This window comes from Bufo gargarizans, unplaced genomic scaffold (genome assembly GCF_014858855.1).
Source record: "Bufo gargarizans isolate SCDJY-AF-19 unplaced genomic scaffold, ASM1485885v1 original_scaffold_1806_pilon, whole genome shotgun sequence".
Classification (NCBI taxonomy): Eukaryota; Metazoa; Chordata; class Amphibia; order Anura; family Bufonidae; genus Bufo; species Bufo gargarizans.
Window position 1 is genome coordinate 181957 of NW_025334525.1, and position 18360 is coordinate 200316.

The 18360-nt window shown below is 45.3% G+C and overlaps 1 protein-coding gene and 1 long non-coding RNA gene across 4 annotated transcripts; both read left to right on the forward strand.

Moving 5' to 3' along the window:
• The first annotated feature begins 4916 nt into the window (after nucleotides 1-4916).
• On the forward strand, nucleotides 4917-5847 carry LOC122923686. Of its 3 annotated transcripts, none has more exons than XR_006387314.1 (3): nucleotides 4917-4980; nucleotides 5356-5480; nucleotides 5796-5847. It is a non-coding gene; the product is annotated as an uncharacterized LOC122923686 (long non-coding RNA). The 3 variants fall into 3 exon arrangements; XR_006387315.1 differs by having other exon boundaries at nucleotides 5367-5480; XR_006387316.1 differs by having other exon boundaries at nucleotides 4939-4980; nucleotides 5359-5480.
• A 2007-nt stretch (nucleotides 5848-7854) lies between these two features.
• On the forward strand, nucleotides 7855-17901 carry LOC122923684 (zinc finger protein OZF-like). Its single transcript, XM_044274539.1, has 2 exons — nucleotides 7855-7901; nucleotides 15804-17901. The coding sequence occupies exon 2, from the start codon at nucleotides 15857-15859 to the stop codon at nucleotides 17093-17095; it is 1239 nt and encodes a 412-aa protein (XP_044130474.1). The 5' UTR covers nucleotides 7855-7901; nucleotides 15804-15856; the 3' UTR covers nucleotides 17096-17901.
• Nucleotides 17902-18360: the final 459 nt, after the last annotated feature.

Below are 18360 nucleotides of genomic sequence, written 5' to 3' on the forward strand. Positions count from 1 at the left end.
CTGTCAGCTTTAATTTGAGGGGATTTACATCCAAATCAGGTGAACGGTGCAGGAATTACAACAGTTTGCATATGTGCCTCCCACTTGTTAAGGGACCAAAGTTAAAGGGACAGAATAATAATCATAAATCAAACTTTCACTTTTTAATACTTGGTTGCAAATCCTTTGCAGTCAATTACAGCCTGAAGTCTGGAACGCATAGACATCACCAGACACTGGGTTTCATCCCTGGTGATGCTCTGCCAGGCCTCTACTGCAACTGTCCTCAGTTCCTGCTTGTTCTTGGGGCATTTTCCCTTCAGTTTTGTCTTCAGCAAGTAAAATGCATGCTCAATCGGATTCAGGTCAGGTGATTGACTTGGCCATTGCATAATATTCCACTTCTTTCCCTTAAACTCTTTGGTTGCTTTTGCAGTATGCTTTGGGTCATTGTCCATCTGCACTGTGAAGCGCCGTCCAATGAGTTCTGAAGCATTTAGCTGAATATGAGCAGATAATATTGCCCGAAACACTTCAGAATTCATCCTGCTGCTTTAGTCAGCAGTCACATCATCAATAAATACAAGAGAACCAGTTCCATTGGCAGCCATACATGCCCACGCCATGACACTACCACCACCATGCTTCACTGATGAGGTGGCATGCTTAGGATCATGAGCAGTTCCTTTCCTTCTCCATACTCTTTTCTTCCTATTACTCTGGTACAAGTTGATCTTGGTCTCATCTGTCCATAGGATGTTGTTCCAGAATTGTGAAGGCTTTTTTAGATGTCGTTTGGCAAACTCTAATCTGGCCTTCCTGTTTTGAGGCTGACCAATGGTTTACATCTTGTGGTGAACCCTCTGTATTCACTCTGGTGAAGTCTTCTCTTGATTGTTGACTTTGACACACATACACCTACCTCCTGGAGAGTGTTCTTGATCTGGCCAACTGTTGTGAAGGGCATTTTCTTCACCAGGGAAAGAATTCTTCCGTCATCCACCACAGTTGTTTTCCGTGGTCTTCCGGGTCTTTTGGTGTTGCTGAGCTCACCGGTGCGTTCCTTCTTTTTAAGAATGTTCCAAACAGTTGTTTTGGCCAGGCCTAATGTTTTTGCTATCTCTCTGATGGGTTTGTTTTGTTTGTTCAGCCTAATGATGGCTTGCTTCACTGATAGTGACAGCTCTTTGGATCTCATCTTGAGAGTTGACAGCAAAAGATTCCAAATGCAAATAGCAGACTGGAAATGACCTCTGGACCTTTTATCTGCTCATTGTAATTGGGATAATGAGGGAATAACACACACCCGGCCATGGAACAGCTGAGAAGCCAATTGTCCCATTACGTTTGGTCCCTTAACAAGTGGGAGGCACATATGCAAACTGTTATAATTCCTACACCGTTCACCTGATTTGGATGTAAATCCCCTCAAATTACAGCTGACAGTCTGCAGGTAAAGCACATCTTGTTTGGTTCATTTCAAATCCATTGTGGTGGTGAATAGAGCCAAAAATGTTAGAATTGTGTCGATGTCCCAATATTTATGGACCTGACTGTATATGCCCCAGTGAGAACAAGCCATTCTTTCTGAGAGCCGTCTGGTCACACATGGACTCCTCAGGACACTCTGCTTCTTGATCAGAGGTGATATTAATCTGACGGCCCCCACTGCTCCTGTGATCTCAGATCTCCAGCGTCACCTCCCCCCCATTAATTCCTCCTTCTTCATGGACAATAGATACCTCTACTAGTGGACAATACACTTATAATGTCCACCCCAGAACTGGTTATGTTTCCGGTAACATTACAACCGTATAACATGGCCTGTTCTCCGCTCTCCTCGCTGATCTAGAGTTACTACTTCTACCCCTCGGATATGTCCCTGGAGGATGAGTGAGCGTTTATTAAACCATTCACAGGGAACCTCTACAGCAACATCTCTCTGAATGAAATAAGGATTCGGTCTCCTCTGTCCTGACGCTGTGGGAGGGTGACAGTCCAATCTTCTGTGGTTACTGTATTTCTATGGCCACTCAGTCATAGAGATATTAAAGGGTTAAGGTTGCAGATCTCCAGGGCACAATCTCACACCCCGAACATCTCATTATTTCCTCTCCTTCTACACCTGCCTTATACAAAAGAGTTCCTGCTACGTCCCAACTTAAATAACCATTATATCGGAGGGGTCCTATCGCTGGAACTCGCACTGATCACGAGAACGGGGGCCCCGTACCACCTACAATCCCCTGAAATGAATAGAGTGGCTGGTCGGCATGCCCGTGGTCGCTCCATTCAATTCTATGGGAGTTCTGGAGATAACCAAGCGCTGTACTACCCTACCTCGGGCATTCCCATAGAAACAAATGGAGTGGCCACATGCATGTCACTTATCCTGTAGTTAGCGGATAACTTAATCTAACCGGAATGCTCCTTTAAAGAACTTACATTGATTGATATGGAAAAATTGCTGCAATACAAATCCAGCGAACTACAAGCCAAACAATGTAAATCCCCCAGACATGGCGTCGTCTCTTTTGTGTTCTCAGATTCTCACGCTCCATCATATTAAAGCTTTCCATGACTCCCTACAGATCCATAACAGCCTGATACATCAGCCACCCCATTTACTTCTACACCTTCTCTACTAAGGACATACATAAGCTCCCATTACAGGTCACTGCACACACGTGTATACACTGCACATGACGGCTCTTACCTTGTGATATAAGAGGCTGGTGCTCCTCCATTACATGTCACTGCACACACGTGTATACACTGCACATGACGGGTCTTACCTTGTGATATAAGAGGCTGGTGCTCCTCCATTACATGTCACTGCACACACGTGTATACACTGCACATGACGGGTCTCACCTTGTGATATAAGAGGCTGGTGCTCCTCCATTACATGTCACTGCACACACGTGTATACACTGCACATGACGGCTCTTACCTTGTGATATAAGAGGCTAATGCTCCTCCATTACATGTCACTGCACACACGTGTACACACTGCACATGATGGGTCTTACCTTGTGATATAAGAGGCTGGTGCTCCTCCATTACATGTCACTGCACACACGTGTATACACTGCACATGATGGGTCTTACCTTGTGATATAAGAGGCTGGTGCTTCTCCATTACATGTCACTGCACACAAGTGTATACACTGCACATGACGGCTCTTACCTTGTGATATAAGAGGCTGGTGCTCCTCCATTACATGTCACTGCACACATGTGTATACACTGCACATGACGGCTCTTACCTTGTGATATAAGAGGCTGGTGCTCCTCCATTACATGTCACTGCACACACGTGTATACACTGCACATGACGGCTCTTACCTTGTGATATAAGAGGCTGGTGCTCCTCCATCATGGCCTCCTTGTACAGATCCTTGTGTCCTTCTATATACTCCCACTCCTCCATGGAGAAATAGACAGTGACATCCTGACACCTTATAGGAACCTGACAACACAATGACACCGTCATCACCCAGACCCCTCCAGTGCTGTTACTGGAGAATTTCCCAGTATTCCCAGCAGTGTCACCTCTCCAGTCAGCAGCTCCATCATCTTGTGGGTGAGTTCTAGGATCTTCTGCTCATGTATCAGGGGGTGAGGGGGAGGCTCTGTGATGGGGTGAGGGGTCCTGCTCCGCCCTTCTGACTCCTGGAGACGGATGATGGGAGTCACACAGTCCCCCGATGTCTTCTTCACTATTGTGTACTCCTGTGGATGGAGAGAGACACTTAGGGAATAAACCCTTCAGGGGCCATGTGCTCTCCTCCGGCCCTTTCCTCATGGGTACAACGTGCCTACTTACCTTCTCATGGCTCCTACAACATGACTATTGGTCACTGGTCACATGATACATCACTCACCATATTGGGGGCTGATCTTCAGGGTCTCTGTCACTTGGAAGGTCTGGAGGCTGTTCTCCAGGACCCTGGACTCTTCCTATCACTTCCTATGATGGATTCTCCTTCCCAATGTCTGACTTGTTACAGAATACGATAAAGAGGAGAGAAATCTAGAAAAGTTTACCTCTCCGCTCAGCAGGGAGATGATCTCCAAGGTGAGGTCTAATATTCTTCTGCTGATCTCCTTCCTGTCCATCCTTGGTGGTCATTCAGGAGAAGAGGAGAGAACTGGAGGAGCTGGAGGCTTCTAGTACTGCAGGTGCCTTTACGAGAAGAGGAGAGGAGAGGAAATCATCCAGGGGACAAGACCAGATGTCACCTCCAACATGGAGATTTCTGGTGGCTCCACAGGAGATAAATGTCTGATAGATGCAGGTCCCACCTCTGGGCTGTGCTCAGCTGTGTCCAGAACTCCTAGAGAAGAGACTGGAGAGAGCTGAGCTCAGGCCGAGCCCCGCTCCATTCACTCTCCTCCTGGATGCAGGGGCCCCTCACCAGGACAGTCAGGAGCCAGCGAATGATGACAACCCCCGCTATCCTCACTACTACTCCCCCCATCATACTAAGCTGAGGAGCGGAGAAGGATTCCTTGTGTGTAATGGAGGAGAATCTCCAGAGGTGACATGTCTGAGCTCTCCACCACACTGTCTCCTCACAGCTCATCTTACCTGCAGGCTGGAGGAATGGCTGATACCAGAGAGAACAAGAGCCCTGACTACCGACCAGGACCTGCCCAGTATCTGCTGCACTGCCAGAGCTGAAGGACCTGCGGTGACGTCACTGTCATGTGATCAGTGCAGAGGAGGTGGTGAAGGACCTGGGGTGACGTCACCGTCATGTGATCAGTGCAGGGGGCGGGGCCAGCAGTGGAGAGGAGGTTGTGAAGGACCTTAGGTGACATCACCGTCATGTGATCTTTGCTTTTCTTCTTGGGCTACGCCCCCTTCACTGATCACATGCAGGTGACGTCACCCCAGGTCCTTCAGCTCTGGCAGTGCAGCAGATACTGGGCAGGTCCTGGTCGGTAGTCAGGGCTCTTGTTCTCTCTGGTATCAGCCATTCCTCCAGCCTGCAGGTAAGATGAGCTGTGAGGAGACAGTGTGGTGGAGAGCTCAGACATGTCACCTCTGGAGATTCTCCTCCATTACACACAAGGAATCCTTCTCCGCTCCTCAGCTTAGTATGATGGGGGAGTAGTAGTGGGGATAGTGGGGGTTGTCATCATTCAGTTCTAGATGAGAGAATCTGTTTCATGTGAATAAGGTTTTCACTGCCAGGAGCTTAGATACACACTGCACTGCCAGGAGCTTAGATACACCCGGAGCTCAGGGTTTTCCCGTCAGTGCAGCTTTATGAGGGTCTGAGTTTTGCAGGATGAGTTGTACTTTTTCTCGGCCTCATTATCGGGGACATGGGACTCACTGATTAACCTTTATTCATTTTTTTGGAGGAGGGATGAAGAAAACCAGCAATACGAGCCTTCTCCTGAATGAGCCACCAAGGATGGACAGGAAGGAGATCAGCAGAAGAATATTAGACCTCACCTTGGAGATCATCTCCCTGCTGAGCGGAGAGGTAAACTTTTCTAGATTTCTCTCCTCTTTATTGTATTCTGTAACAAGTCAGACATCGGGAAGGAGAATCCATCATAGGAAGTGATAGGAAGAGTCCAGGGTCCTGGAGAACGGACTCCAGACCTTCCAAGTGATGGAGAACCTGAAGATCAGCCCCCAGTATGGTGAGTGATGTATCATGTGACCAGTGACCAATAGTCATGTTGTAGGAGCCATGAGAAGGTAAGTAGGCACGTTGTACCCAGGAGGAAAGGGCCGGAGGAGAGCACATGGCCCCTGAAGGGTTTATTCCCTAAGTGTCTCTCTCCATCCACAGGAGTACACAATAGTGAAGAAGACATCGGGGGACTGTGTGACTCCCATCATCCATCTCCAGGAGTCAGGAGGGCGGAGCAGGACCCCTCACCCCATCACAGAGCCTCCCCCTCACCCCCTGATACATGAGCAGAAGATCCTAGAACTCACCCACAAGATGATGGAGCTTCTGACTGGAGAGGTGACACTGCTGGGAATGCTGGGAAATTCTCCAGTAACAGCACTGGAGGGGTCTGGGTGATGACGGTGTCATTGTGTTGTCAGGTTCCTATAAGGTGTCAGGATGTCACTGTCTATTTCTCCATGGAGGAGTGGGAGTATATAGAAGGACACAAGGATCTGTACAAGGAGGCCATGATGGAGGAGCACCAGCCTCTTATATCACAGGGTAAGAGCCGTCATGTGCAGTGTATACACGTGTGTGCAGTGACATGTAATGGAGGAGCACCAGCCTCTTATATCACAGGGTAAAACCCGTCATGTGCAGTGTGTACACGTGTGTGCAGTGACATGTAATGGAGGAGCACCAGCCTCTTATATCACAAGGTAAGACCCGTCATGTGCAGTGTATACACGTGTGTGCAGTGACATGTAATGGAGGAGCACCAGCCTCTTATATCACAAGGTAAGAGCCGTCATGTGCAGTGTATACACGTGTGTGCAGTGACATGTAATGGAGGAGCACCAGCCTCTTATATCACAGGGTAAGAGCCGTCATGTGCAGTGTATACACGTGTGTGCAGTGACATGTAATGGAGGAGCACTAGCCCCTTATATCACAAGGTAAGAGCCGTCATGTGCAGTGTGTACACGTGTGTGCAGTGACCTGTAATGGAGGAGCACCAGCCTCTTATATCACAAGGTAAGACCCGTCATGTGCAGTGTATATACGTGTGTGCAGTGACATGTAATGGAGGAGCACCAGCCTCTTATATCACAAGGTAAGAGCCGTCATGTGCAGTGTATACACGTGTGTGCAGTGACATGTAATGGAGGAGCACCAGCCTCTTATATAACAAGGTAAGAGCCGCCATGTGCAGTGTATACACGTGTGTGCAGTGACATGTAATGGTGGAGCACCAGCCTCTTATATCACAAGGTAAGAGCCGTCATGTGCAGTGTATACACGTGTGTGCAGTGACATGTAATGGAGGAGCGCCAGCCTCTTATATCACAAGGTAAGAGCCGTCATGTGCAGTGTATACATGTGTGTGCAGTGACATGTAATGGAGGAGCACCAGCCTCTTATATCACAGGGTAAGAGCCGTCATGTGCAGTGTATACACGTGTGTGCAGTGACATGTAATGGAGGAGCACCAGCCTCTTATATCACAAGGTAAGAGCCGTCATGTGCAGTGTATACACGTGTGTGCAGTGACATGTAATAGAGGAGCACCAGCCTCTTATATCACAGGGTGAGACCCGTCATGTGCAGTGTATACACGTGTGTGCAGTGACATGTAATGGAGGAGCACCAGCCTCTTATATCACAAGGTAAGAGCCGTCATGTGCAGTGTGTACACATGTGTGCAGTGACATGTAATGGAGGAGGAGTGCTGTCCACATGTTTTGGGGCCCCCTAGAAGTGACTGGGTCCAGATCTAAGCTGCAAAATTGTAGATCAGATGCGGAAAGCAATATACGGCCATCTGAATGAGCCCTAGTGGAGAGGAGACTGGGAGTAGTTGTTTTTTCTGATCTATAGACAGATCTACAGGGGGCCATGTATTCAGTCACTGTGTGCTTGTGTCTCCACAGATGGATCCAGGAGGAGAAATCCACCAGAGAGATGTCCCCGTCCTCTGTATTCCCAGGACTGTCCAGAGGAGAAGGTCCCAGAGAACCCTCAGGTAGATGGAGCTGAGCCCTATACACATCTATATAGGGGGGTCCTGCAGTCATAGAGGGGTCATAGATTGTGGGGGTCTCTTATGTGGCTCTGTTAGATTTCCCACCTGTCTGCTGTATTGTACTGAATTGTTACAGATGACAAATCAGGGGGAAGATCTGACTGATATTACAGTGGAGGATGAAGAAGAGAGGATGATGGGCGATCCCCCGTGTAAGAGTGAGGTGGAGGAGGACATTACAGGAGATGTCACCAAAGGTATGGAATCATGAATGGAGAAAGTGACTTCAGATTCTGTCCTTGGTGCCTTCAGGGCAGGAGGAGAATCTGATCACCGGCTGCTGCTCTTTGATTGTAGATGTCCCCATCCCATCATGAAGTGTTCTCCTTATCCAGCTGATAGTGATCTCTGATCAGATTCTTCTCTGATCCCGGATGTTCCTGCAGGACATGGTGGTCAGTCACATCCACACATCCACTGGGGGTTATGGGGGCACAGCTTTTGTGTCTGTGCTATCATGATGGACTACATGTACGGCATTGTGCAGGAAAGGGTTAACCATCATGTTGGGATAGTAAAGAGATATAAAACAGTAATCCATACATTTTGGTGATTTCCTTTTTGATGGTTAAAGGGATTTTGCATTCAAAAATTTAAACATTTTTTAATATCACCGCTCTAAACCTGTCCTCCTAAGACAATGACTAAATTCTCTCCTCTTTCACTTTGGGCTGCGACTCTTCTTTCTCCTTTCATGACAGCACCCCAAAGATCAAGCCGCCATACTTGTACATCAACGTAAAAAGGAAAAAGTTATGGGTATTTTGAATGCAAAAGCACAAAATCTACTAGTTTTCTCAAAAATCTATATATTTTTTTAATTGTGGAAAAGGACTAAAGCATGAAAACTATTCTATCACCGCGCTCGTACCTCCCCATAGAATAAAATTAGCTTCTTATGACCACATTGTCATGTCCTTGGCTTCAGCCTGAGACGTGCGCTTTGCCTCATGGTGCATTAGCTTGTGACTAGGATCAGCTTTTCCATTACAATAGACGATCTGTCTCTAGATTTCACAATACAAAATGCATGTAGTATCATATAGAGCTTAGACCTGATGAGGCCGGTGTACTTTCCTTGAAACTCCATGTCAGAATGGCTGTAAAAAAAACACGTTTTTTTACATTTCTCTGTCTGATATTAAGATAAGCGTATTATTACTCCCGCTAGAGATTGTTTGAATCCTGTGTTCACAAGCTAAACTCCGTCTCCATCCACCTGTAGCTCAGGTGACAAGCTCCTTCCAGTGCACCTCCTCCTCTGCTGCTGCCTCGCACATGCTCAGTACAGGCTGCAGTAAAATAAAGCTGAAGATGGATTTAGAATCTGTAATTCCACACTGAAACTGCTGCTGGAAGATGGAGGATCTCTCGTTACAGAGTCAGGGAGACTACAGCTTGTACTGAGAGTGTGTGAGACTGCAGCAGCGGAGGAGGTGCACTGAAAAGAGCTTATCCATTAAAGGATATGGACACCTTTTTTACACCAATTAATTTATTTTGTAGAGAAAATCATTTCTCCAATTGGTTCTATTTATTTATCTTTTTTCGTTTTCCTTCTCCAGCCTCAGGTGCTTCCTATGCTCAGCGGCTGCTCTCTGTGGATTTACAGAGAATCCCTCATCTGACGGATTCTCTGTAACTCCTCCTGGCTCCACACGGGAGCGCGCAGTGTCTCTCTCCCTCTTCTAACCCCCCCCTTCAGGATGGCAGAGTGCTGCAGACTGTCAGCTGTAACATACAGCTGACAGTCTGCTGCAACCTGCGACATAACCCCTTCCATGCCATGGTCAATGTGTGGAACATGCCCCCAACCCCATCTCTCCTGTTCAGTATGGCCTCTTGTGCCCTTGTGCCCCCCCGGCAGCGCAGCAGTCCTGCATCCATCCAACCCCTGTCAATGCTGGACACAAACCCCCACCGCAGTACAGGATGGCACAGCAGCACAGGAGACCCCTAATCCCCTGCCCCAGTTCAGGATGGCCGAGCAGAGCCCCCCTCCCCTTCAGAACGGCGTGCCCGCAGAAAGCATGCCCCCCCCCCCTCGCCGTTCAGGATGGCCAAGCAAAGCTGACGACACACAGCTGACAATCTGCTTGAAACAGATGACATCGGTGCTGGCACCCATGTCGATCGTTTAACCCCTTCCATGCCGCGGTCCTTAGGTCCCGCTGTGTGGAAGGGGCTAACCATCGGGCCACTGCTCTGCCTTTACAGTCATCCAGATTGCCATGGTATATCTGAGCCTGATCAGGCTAAGGGTCCATTCAGACATCCGCAAAATGGATCCTGGATGCGTTCCATTGCGGAACGGATCCGGACCCATTCATTTTCAATGGGGATGGAAAAGATGCAGTCCGCGGCTCCACCAAAAAATAGAACATGTCCTATTCTTGTCCACAGCTGCAGACAAGAATAGGCATTTCTATTGGGGTGCTGGCCCGGTGTTTTGCAATTACGGACCCGCAAAACACTGTGGACGTGTGAATGGACCCTAAGTGTAATTGAAAATTAACTATACAGTGTACTGCAGTGTATTGTAGAGGCATCAGACCCACTGGATCTGCAAGAACCAAGTGAGTCTGGGCCAAAAAAGTGTGAAATTTTTATTTATTTTTTTAATAAAAAAAATAACATACTTTATCCGCACATATAATTGGTTAATTAAAAAAACAAACAATACTAAACATGTTTGGTATTGCCGCATCCATAACGACCTAATCTATATGCAGTGTTATGTACCTGATGAAGGGGAACTACTCCCCGAAACGCGTTGTACTTCTGCAATAAATACGTTTCTATTTACCATCACTATCTGGACTGGATTCTTGCGCCCTGGGATATTTTATCCATTTATCTCTGTAATCTATAAAAGGATCATGTTACTTTCACCGCACGGGGAACGCCATAAAAAAAAAACTATGATAGAATTGAAGTTTTGCCCACCTCACTTCCCAAAAAATGGTATAAAAAGAGTTATGTACCCAAAGTTAGCACCAATCAAACTGTCATCTCATTCCGCAAAAAATGAGACCCTACCCCAGACAATCGTCCAAAAAATATAAAAAAAATATGGCTTTCCGAAAATAGAGACACAAAAACATTTTTTTTCAAAAATGCTTTTATTGTGTAAAAATCAACTTTATGTTGACCTGACTGAGGGCAGCATAAATTAGTGACAGAAATGCTGATCTCAGCGCTGTGTCACTCATTAGCTAAAAGTAAGTGGTTGCCGAGAACCAGCATCATAATCATTACAGCCCAGGCCTGGAAAAGAGTCAAATCTACCGCAAAAGAGTCCTGGTTATTCATAATCTCCTGCTCTCCTCGCCCATCTGCTGATGATTGCAGTTCTCTTCTAGAGAGAAAAGGAGAAAACTAGGTAGAAGCCTGACAGTCATCAGCAGGTGGGGGGGGGGGGGGGGAGCAGGAATTCATGAATAACCATGACTCTTCTCAGGTGGCCGTGACTCTTTTCCAGGCCCAGTCTGCAATGATTGTGATGTTGGTTCTCGGCAAGTTTTGTCACAATCTGTAGTTCTCTGGCCCCTTACCGACTTCCGTTGAATCCTTGGGACCTTAATCTGGTTCTCAGCACTCTCCAGTCCTCTCAGTTTGAACCTTTGCAGCAGGTGTCCCTTCGCTTCCTGTCCTACATGGTGGCCTCTTGGGCAGTACATCATGAGTAAGGATGAGCGAACCCGTGGAAGTTCAGGTTTGCTGGGTTCGGCCAAACTTCAGGTAAAAGTTCAATTTCGAGACCATGTGGTGAGCACGGTGACGTCATCGCAGGTCCTTTTGCAGGCCCTTTTGCAGGTCCTGCAGAATGAAGAAAGAAGAGGATACCATCTGCGCGATCAAGTGGATGAGGTGAATTTTTTTTTATTATTAAGAATGCTATTATTTTCCGTTATAACCATAATGGAAAATAATAAATTCACCCGAACACCAAACCCGAACCTGAACTTCAGTGAAAAAGTCTGGGTCCGGGTACCCGAACTCGCAAAGTTTGGTATGAACCCGAACTTTGTCGTTCGGATTCCCTCAACCCTAATCATGAGGCTTCAGCCCTTCAGTGCATCTTCTGACACTTCTCTGGGGCGTAGAGTTTTGCAGATGACCGTCCTCTGATTGGCCGGATTCTTCCTTTAGGACCTACCCCGGAGACTGCTCTGTAACGTCCCAAGGTCAAGCCGGTCGATACGAACGCGGCGATACCAAAAATGTATACTTTTTTTTTATTTATGTAATTTTTACACAATAACAGCTTTTTTTAAAACCAAAAAAATGATGTTTTAGTGTCTCCATACTCTGAGCCATAGTTTTTTTTATTTTTTGGGCGATTGTCTCAGGTAGGGGCTCATTTTTTGCGGGATGAGGTGACGGTTAGATTGGTACTATTTAGGTGGGCAAACGCCTTTTTGATCGCTTGCTGTTGTACTTTTTGTGATGTAAAGTGCCCAAAAAATTGTTTATTTAGCACAGTTTTTATTTTTTATTTATTTTTTACAGTGTTCATCTGAGGGGTTAGGTCATGTGATATGTTTATAGAGCCGGTCGATACGGACGCGGCGATACCCGATATGTATCCTTTTTTTTTTTTCCTATTTTTTACCAATTTTTTTAACTTTATTTGGGGAAAATGACGTTTTTGTTTATTTTTACTTGGGGGGGAAAACTTTATTTTTTCAACTTAATTTTTTTCACTTTATTTTTTGTCCCACTTTGGGACTTGAACTTTTGGGGGTCTAATCCTATAAAATGCATTCCAATACTTCTGTATTGGAATGCATTGGCTGTATGAGTAACCCTAAGTTCACACCTGAGCGTTTTACAGCGCGTTCCTACGCGCTGTAAAACGCTCAACAAGGAGAAACCAATGATTCCCTATGAGAATGGTTCTCACCTGGGTGTTTTACAGCGCGTACGATCGTGCTGTAAAACGCCCGACGCTCAAACAAGTTCTTGAGCTTTTTTGGGGCGTTTTGTCGCGCGTTCCCGTACATAGATATTCGGGAACGCGCGACAATGTGTGTTCACCTGTCTCTGTATGCGCGATTTGTAAACGCCGGTACAATCGCGCATACAGAGCGCTCCTTTCGGAACGCTCAGGTGTGAACCCAGGGTAATACTGTGTGTATTACTCATACAGCTTCCGGCCTGTGAGATCCAGGGGGCTGGATCTCACAGGCTCTTCACCGGAAGGCAGCGCAATGCCTTCCTTAGGTATCGCGCTGCCTTCAATGCCATCGGGTCCCCCCCACAGCCCCATGGGGACCTGATGGCACCGCCGACCACCGCCGCCGCACCAGGTAAAAGCCGCAAACCGCAGGTCTGAATTGATCACGGGACCCCCCCCCGCGCATTTAGCCGTGGTGTCTGCTCAATGATTTGAGCAGGCAGCGTGTTCCGATCGGAACTATAGATGACGTACCGGTACGTCATGGGTCCTTAAGGACTCGGGAACCATGCTGTACCGGTACATCAGGGGTCCCTAAGGGGTTCAGGTAAAGGGCATCTGTCAGCAGATGTGTACCTATAAACCTGGCTAACACTTTGTATGTGCACCTGGAGGCTGAAGGTATCTGTGTGGGTCCCATATTCATATATGACCGCATTGCTGAGAAAAATTGTTACTTAGAGGCTCAGCTCTCTCTGCAACGGCCGTGCCCTCTGCACCTTCACTGACAGAGCCAAGCAGTGAAAATATCATCACGGCTGTTGCAGGGAGAGCTGAGCCTCTAGTAGTAATGGTAACACTCCTGTTGCTCCTAGAGTCTCAATTGCATATCTTAAAACATATGCGGGCACATATGAACATGGAACCAACACAGATGTCTTCAGCTGCCAAGTGCACATGTAACAGGTCAGCCAGTGTCATAGGTACAAAACTGCTGACAGATGCCCTTTAACTTGTTGTATTAATGTGATGATATTGAAGGGCCAAATGTCTTCACATAAGGCAGATCACCATACATGGTTGTTTTTTCACATTTTTGAGCTACAGTCATGTGAAAAAATTAGGACACCCTTTGAAAGCATGTGGTTTTTTGTAACATTTTTAATAAAAGGTTATTTCATCTCCGTTTCAACAATACAGAGAGATTAAAGTAATCCGACTAAACAAAGAAAACTGAAGAAAAGTCTTTTCAAGATCTTCTGTAAATGTCATTCTACAAAAATGCCTATTCTAACTGAGGAAAAAGATAGGACACCCTCACATGTATTCCCTCTTAAATTGGCTCAGATCTCACACAGGTATATCACACCAGGTGCACATAATTAGTAGATCGTTACTCTGCATGTTGAATGAGGCTTGCCCTATTTAAACCTCAGACATTTAGTTTGGTGTGCTCCTGACTGTTGAAGTGAGAGTGAGCACCATGGTGAGAGCAAAAGAGCTGTCAGAGGACTTCAGAAAAAAGATTGTAGCAGCCTATGAGTCTGGGAAGGGATTTAAAAAGATCTCAAAAGATTTTGAAATCAGCCATTCCACTGTCCGGAAGATAGTCTACAAGTGGAGGGCTTTCAAAACAACTGCCAACATGCCCAGGACTGGTCGCCCCAGCAAGTTCACCCCAAGAGCAGACCGCAAGATGCTAAAAGAGGTCTCCAAAAACCCTAAAGTGTCATCTCGAGAACTACAGCAGGCTCTGGCTACTGTTGATGTAGAAGTACATGCCTCTACAATCAGAAAGAGACTGTACAAGTTTAACTTGCATGGGAGGTGTGCAAGGAGGAAACCTTTGCTTTCCAAGAGAAACATCGAGGCCAGACTGACATTTGCCAGAGATAAAGTTGACAAAAACCAGGACTTCTGGAATAATGTTCTTTGGACAGATGAGTCCAAAATTGAATTATTTGGACACAACAGCAGAGGACATGTTTGGCGTAAACCAAACACAGCATTCCAAGAAAAGAACCTCATACCAACTGTGAAGCATGGAGGTGGAAGTGTCATGGTTTGGGGCTGCTTTGCTGCAGCAGGACCTGGTCAGCTCACCATCATAGAATCCACGATGAATTCTACTGTGTATCAGAAGGTGCTTGAAGAACATGTGAGACCATCAGTTAGAAAATTAAAGCTGAAGCGGAACTGGACCATGCAACATGACAATGACCCAAAACATACTAGTAAATCAACCAAAGATTGGCTGAAAAAGAAGAAATGGAGAGTCCTGGAATGGCCAAGTCAAAGTCCAGATTTGAATCCCATTGAGATGCTGTGGGGTGACTTGAAAAGGGCTGTACGTGCAAGAAACCCCTCAAACATCTCACAGCTGAAAAAGTTCTGCATTGAGGAGTGGGGTAAAATTTCCTCAGACCGATGTCGAAGACTGGTAGATGGCTACAAGAACCGTCTCACTGCAGTTATTTCAGCCAAAGGAGGTAACACTCGCTATTAGGGGCAAGGGTGTCCTATCTTTTTCCTCAGTTAGAATAGGCATTTTTGTAGAATGACATTTACAGAAGATCTTGAAAATACTTTTCTTCAGTTTTCTTTGTTTAGTCGGATTACTTTAATCTCTCTGTATTGTTGAAACGGAGATGAAATAACCTTTTATTAAAAATGTTACAAAAAACCACATGCTTTCAAAGGGTGTCCTAATTTTTTCACATGACTGTAGGTTTGTGTAACAAAAGTGGTGAACAGGTGTAGAGCAGAAACCTGGACTTCAGGAAGTGTTATAGAAAGCTTTAAAAGACTGGAATCACACATGAAGTTTTTGGTGCAGACTTCTGAACCAAAGCACAGAGTGGATTCAGAATGAATCCCTTATACCCCTAGTCAGTTGGATCCCCCAGTGGGCCCCTAGTCCCCCACCCCCGGAACAAGGGCCAGCCAGTATCCTCTTTCCCCAGGAACCCGCCTTTTTGAAGCTGTTGCAGGGACCCTCATAATCATCTTGAGTGTCTTGCTCCCCTCAGCTATGTGAATAGGTAATATTTGCATGTACACTGCGCCCCCACACTGAGTTTTACAGGTGGGCTCTAGGCACCTAAGATCGACACTGTCCCTGGATTCACTATCAACCTAAAAATATTTTTTTTTTAAGTTTTCTACTCAAATCATAAAATTCCAATTTTTATCTTCACAGACAATACCATTAAGAATTCCGATTCACTAAATTATAAAGCAGAGGAAGATAACATGCAGCGCTCTTTAGGAGAAAACCACATTACCCTTAATGTGTATCCAGGACTTCACAGTACAGATCTGTCTTATAATCCCTCTCAGCATCAAGAACCCTCTCCAGATCAGCCACAGATAACCACAAGTAAAGGTCAGAAAGGGGCTAAATGGTTACAGTGTGGTATGGCATTCACAAAAAGATCAAGACTTTCTCCACACAGAAGACGTCACACAGGAGCGAAGCCATACTCCTGTTCTGAATGTGGGAAGAGCTTGACAAGGAAATCAAATTTTGTTACACATGAGCGAATTCACACAGGAGAGAAGCCATATTCATCTTTAGAATGTGACAAATGTTTTACACAGAAAGCACATCTAGTTGAACATAAGAGAATTCACACAGGGGAGAAATCATATTCATGTCCAGAATGTGGGAAATGTTTTGCACAAAAAACAAGCCTTATTATCCATCAGAGAATTCACACAGGAAATAAACCATATTCATGTTTAGTATGTGGGAAATGTTTTATATGGAAATCATCACTTGTTACACATGAGATATGTCATGCAGGAAAGATTTTATGTACAGAATGTGGGAAATGTTTTTCAAAACAAACAACCCTTACTAGCCATCAGAGAATTCACACAGGAGAGAAGCCATATTCATGTTCAGAATGTGGGAAATGTTTTGCAGATAAGTCAGGTCTTAAGAAACATGAGAGGAGAAGTCACACAGGGGAGAAGCCGTATTCATGTTCAGAATGTGGGAAATGCTTTACAAATGAATCCAATCTTGTTACACATAAGATAATTCACACAGGAGAGAAGCCATATTTATGTTCAGAATGTGGGAAATGTTTTGCATTAAAATCCCATCTTGTTACGCATAAGAGATGTCACAGAGGAGAGAAACCATATTCATGTTCAGAATGTGGGAAATGTTTTACGCAGAATAGTAGCCTTATTAGCCATCAAAGAATTCACACAGGAGAGAAACCATTTTCATGCTTAGAATGTGGGAAATGCTTTACAAATAAATCCAATCTTGTTACACATGAGAGAATTCACACAGGAGAGAAGCCATATTCATGTTCGGAATGTGGGAAATGTTTTACAGATAGATCAAATCTTGTTTTACATAAGAGTGTTCACACAGGAGTGAAGCCATATTCATGTTTAGAATGTGGTAAATGTTTTACACTGAAATCGTACCTTGTTAAACATGAGAGAATTCACACAGGAGAGAAGTCATATTAATGTTCACTATATGGGAAAGGTTGTGTACTAAAATCATATCTTGTTAGACATTAGAGAAGTCAGTAGAGTGCCTTTTTGCGCTCAGGGTGTGGCAAATGTTTTATTGCTATAGACAACATTAAGGAGAGAAGCTGTTTTATATGTGGAAACTGTTTTGCAAGGAAATCAATTAGATTAGAAGAAAGTATATTCTTTTTTTTTGAATATGGGAAATACTCTAAGAGCAAAACCGAATTTAAACCCCAGTTATTCACAGACCTTGAGGTTGGGGCTACATACAACATATGTCACATGACAGCAAGTCTCGGAATAGTTGTGCAACTTTCCTGCAACTTGCTATTTCCACGACGCGAGGGAGGCTCGTACCCGTCTGCCATTGGCTGCTTCCCCCAAACACCGTATGTTTTCATCCGTGTACAGGGAGAAGCAGCAGCGGCGGTGCGGGGACCAGGAGCAGCGCAGGGAGTGGAGTAAGTATATTCCCTCTGAGGGGCTTGGCACATGGGGGAAGGCTGTCACGTGAAAGTATTAATTATAGAAGGAATATCCCATATCACTCGTCATTAAAACCACTCAGTCAATTATTATATAAGTGCAATGGTAATGAAATGCAATGGTACATTTGGCTTGTGGGTGAAATTTCAAGATGAACCTAAAATGCCCTTTAACCTTTACAGGTGAACTTAATGTAACATTCTCTAAACTTCTGAATGCACATGTTCTACTGTTCAATGCTTCAGTACTTTTTGCACAACTTGCTGTTCTCTAACAAGGATGCCACTATTAAAAATGTATCATAAATGAAAGCTTACTCCATAAATATTTTTTTTATTAAATATGTGTTTAAAAAAATTAATTTTAAAAGTTCTAAATGCTGGTTCCATCCTATGGTAGCCTGGACGTTTCCCACTTCAGTGGCCGAGACTGCGCAGTTCGTTCTTGTGAAGGAGAGAGAGACGGCTAACCCTAACTGCTTTGTACAGCAAGTGCAGAAGCCCCTTGCCACTCCTCCCTAAAGCTCACCATTATCCGGGCCCTCCTGCTCCACCCAGGGTTGCCACCTGTCAAGCTGGTGCCGGTATGTTTTTTCTGGCCTGCCCTGGGCAGATTGATTTACATGTGCAGGAGCTAATGCTGAGGATCGCAGGGTAGCAGCATTACACCGCTACAGTGGCCATGGTGACGTTTTCATTGATTATGTATTAAAAATAACAGAATTTTTGCTCACACATAATTATTTCAGTTTTGATAATAAATTTTACTTG

Bases quoted from the DNA above. Each gene is read 5' to 3' on its own strand.
- LOC122923684 (XM_044274539.1), top strand. From the start codon at position 15,857: ATGCAGCGCTCTTTAGGAGAAAACCACATTACCCTTAATGTGTATCCA.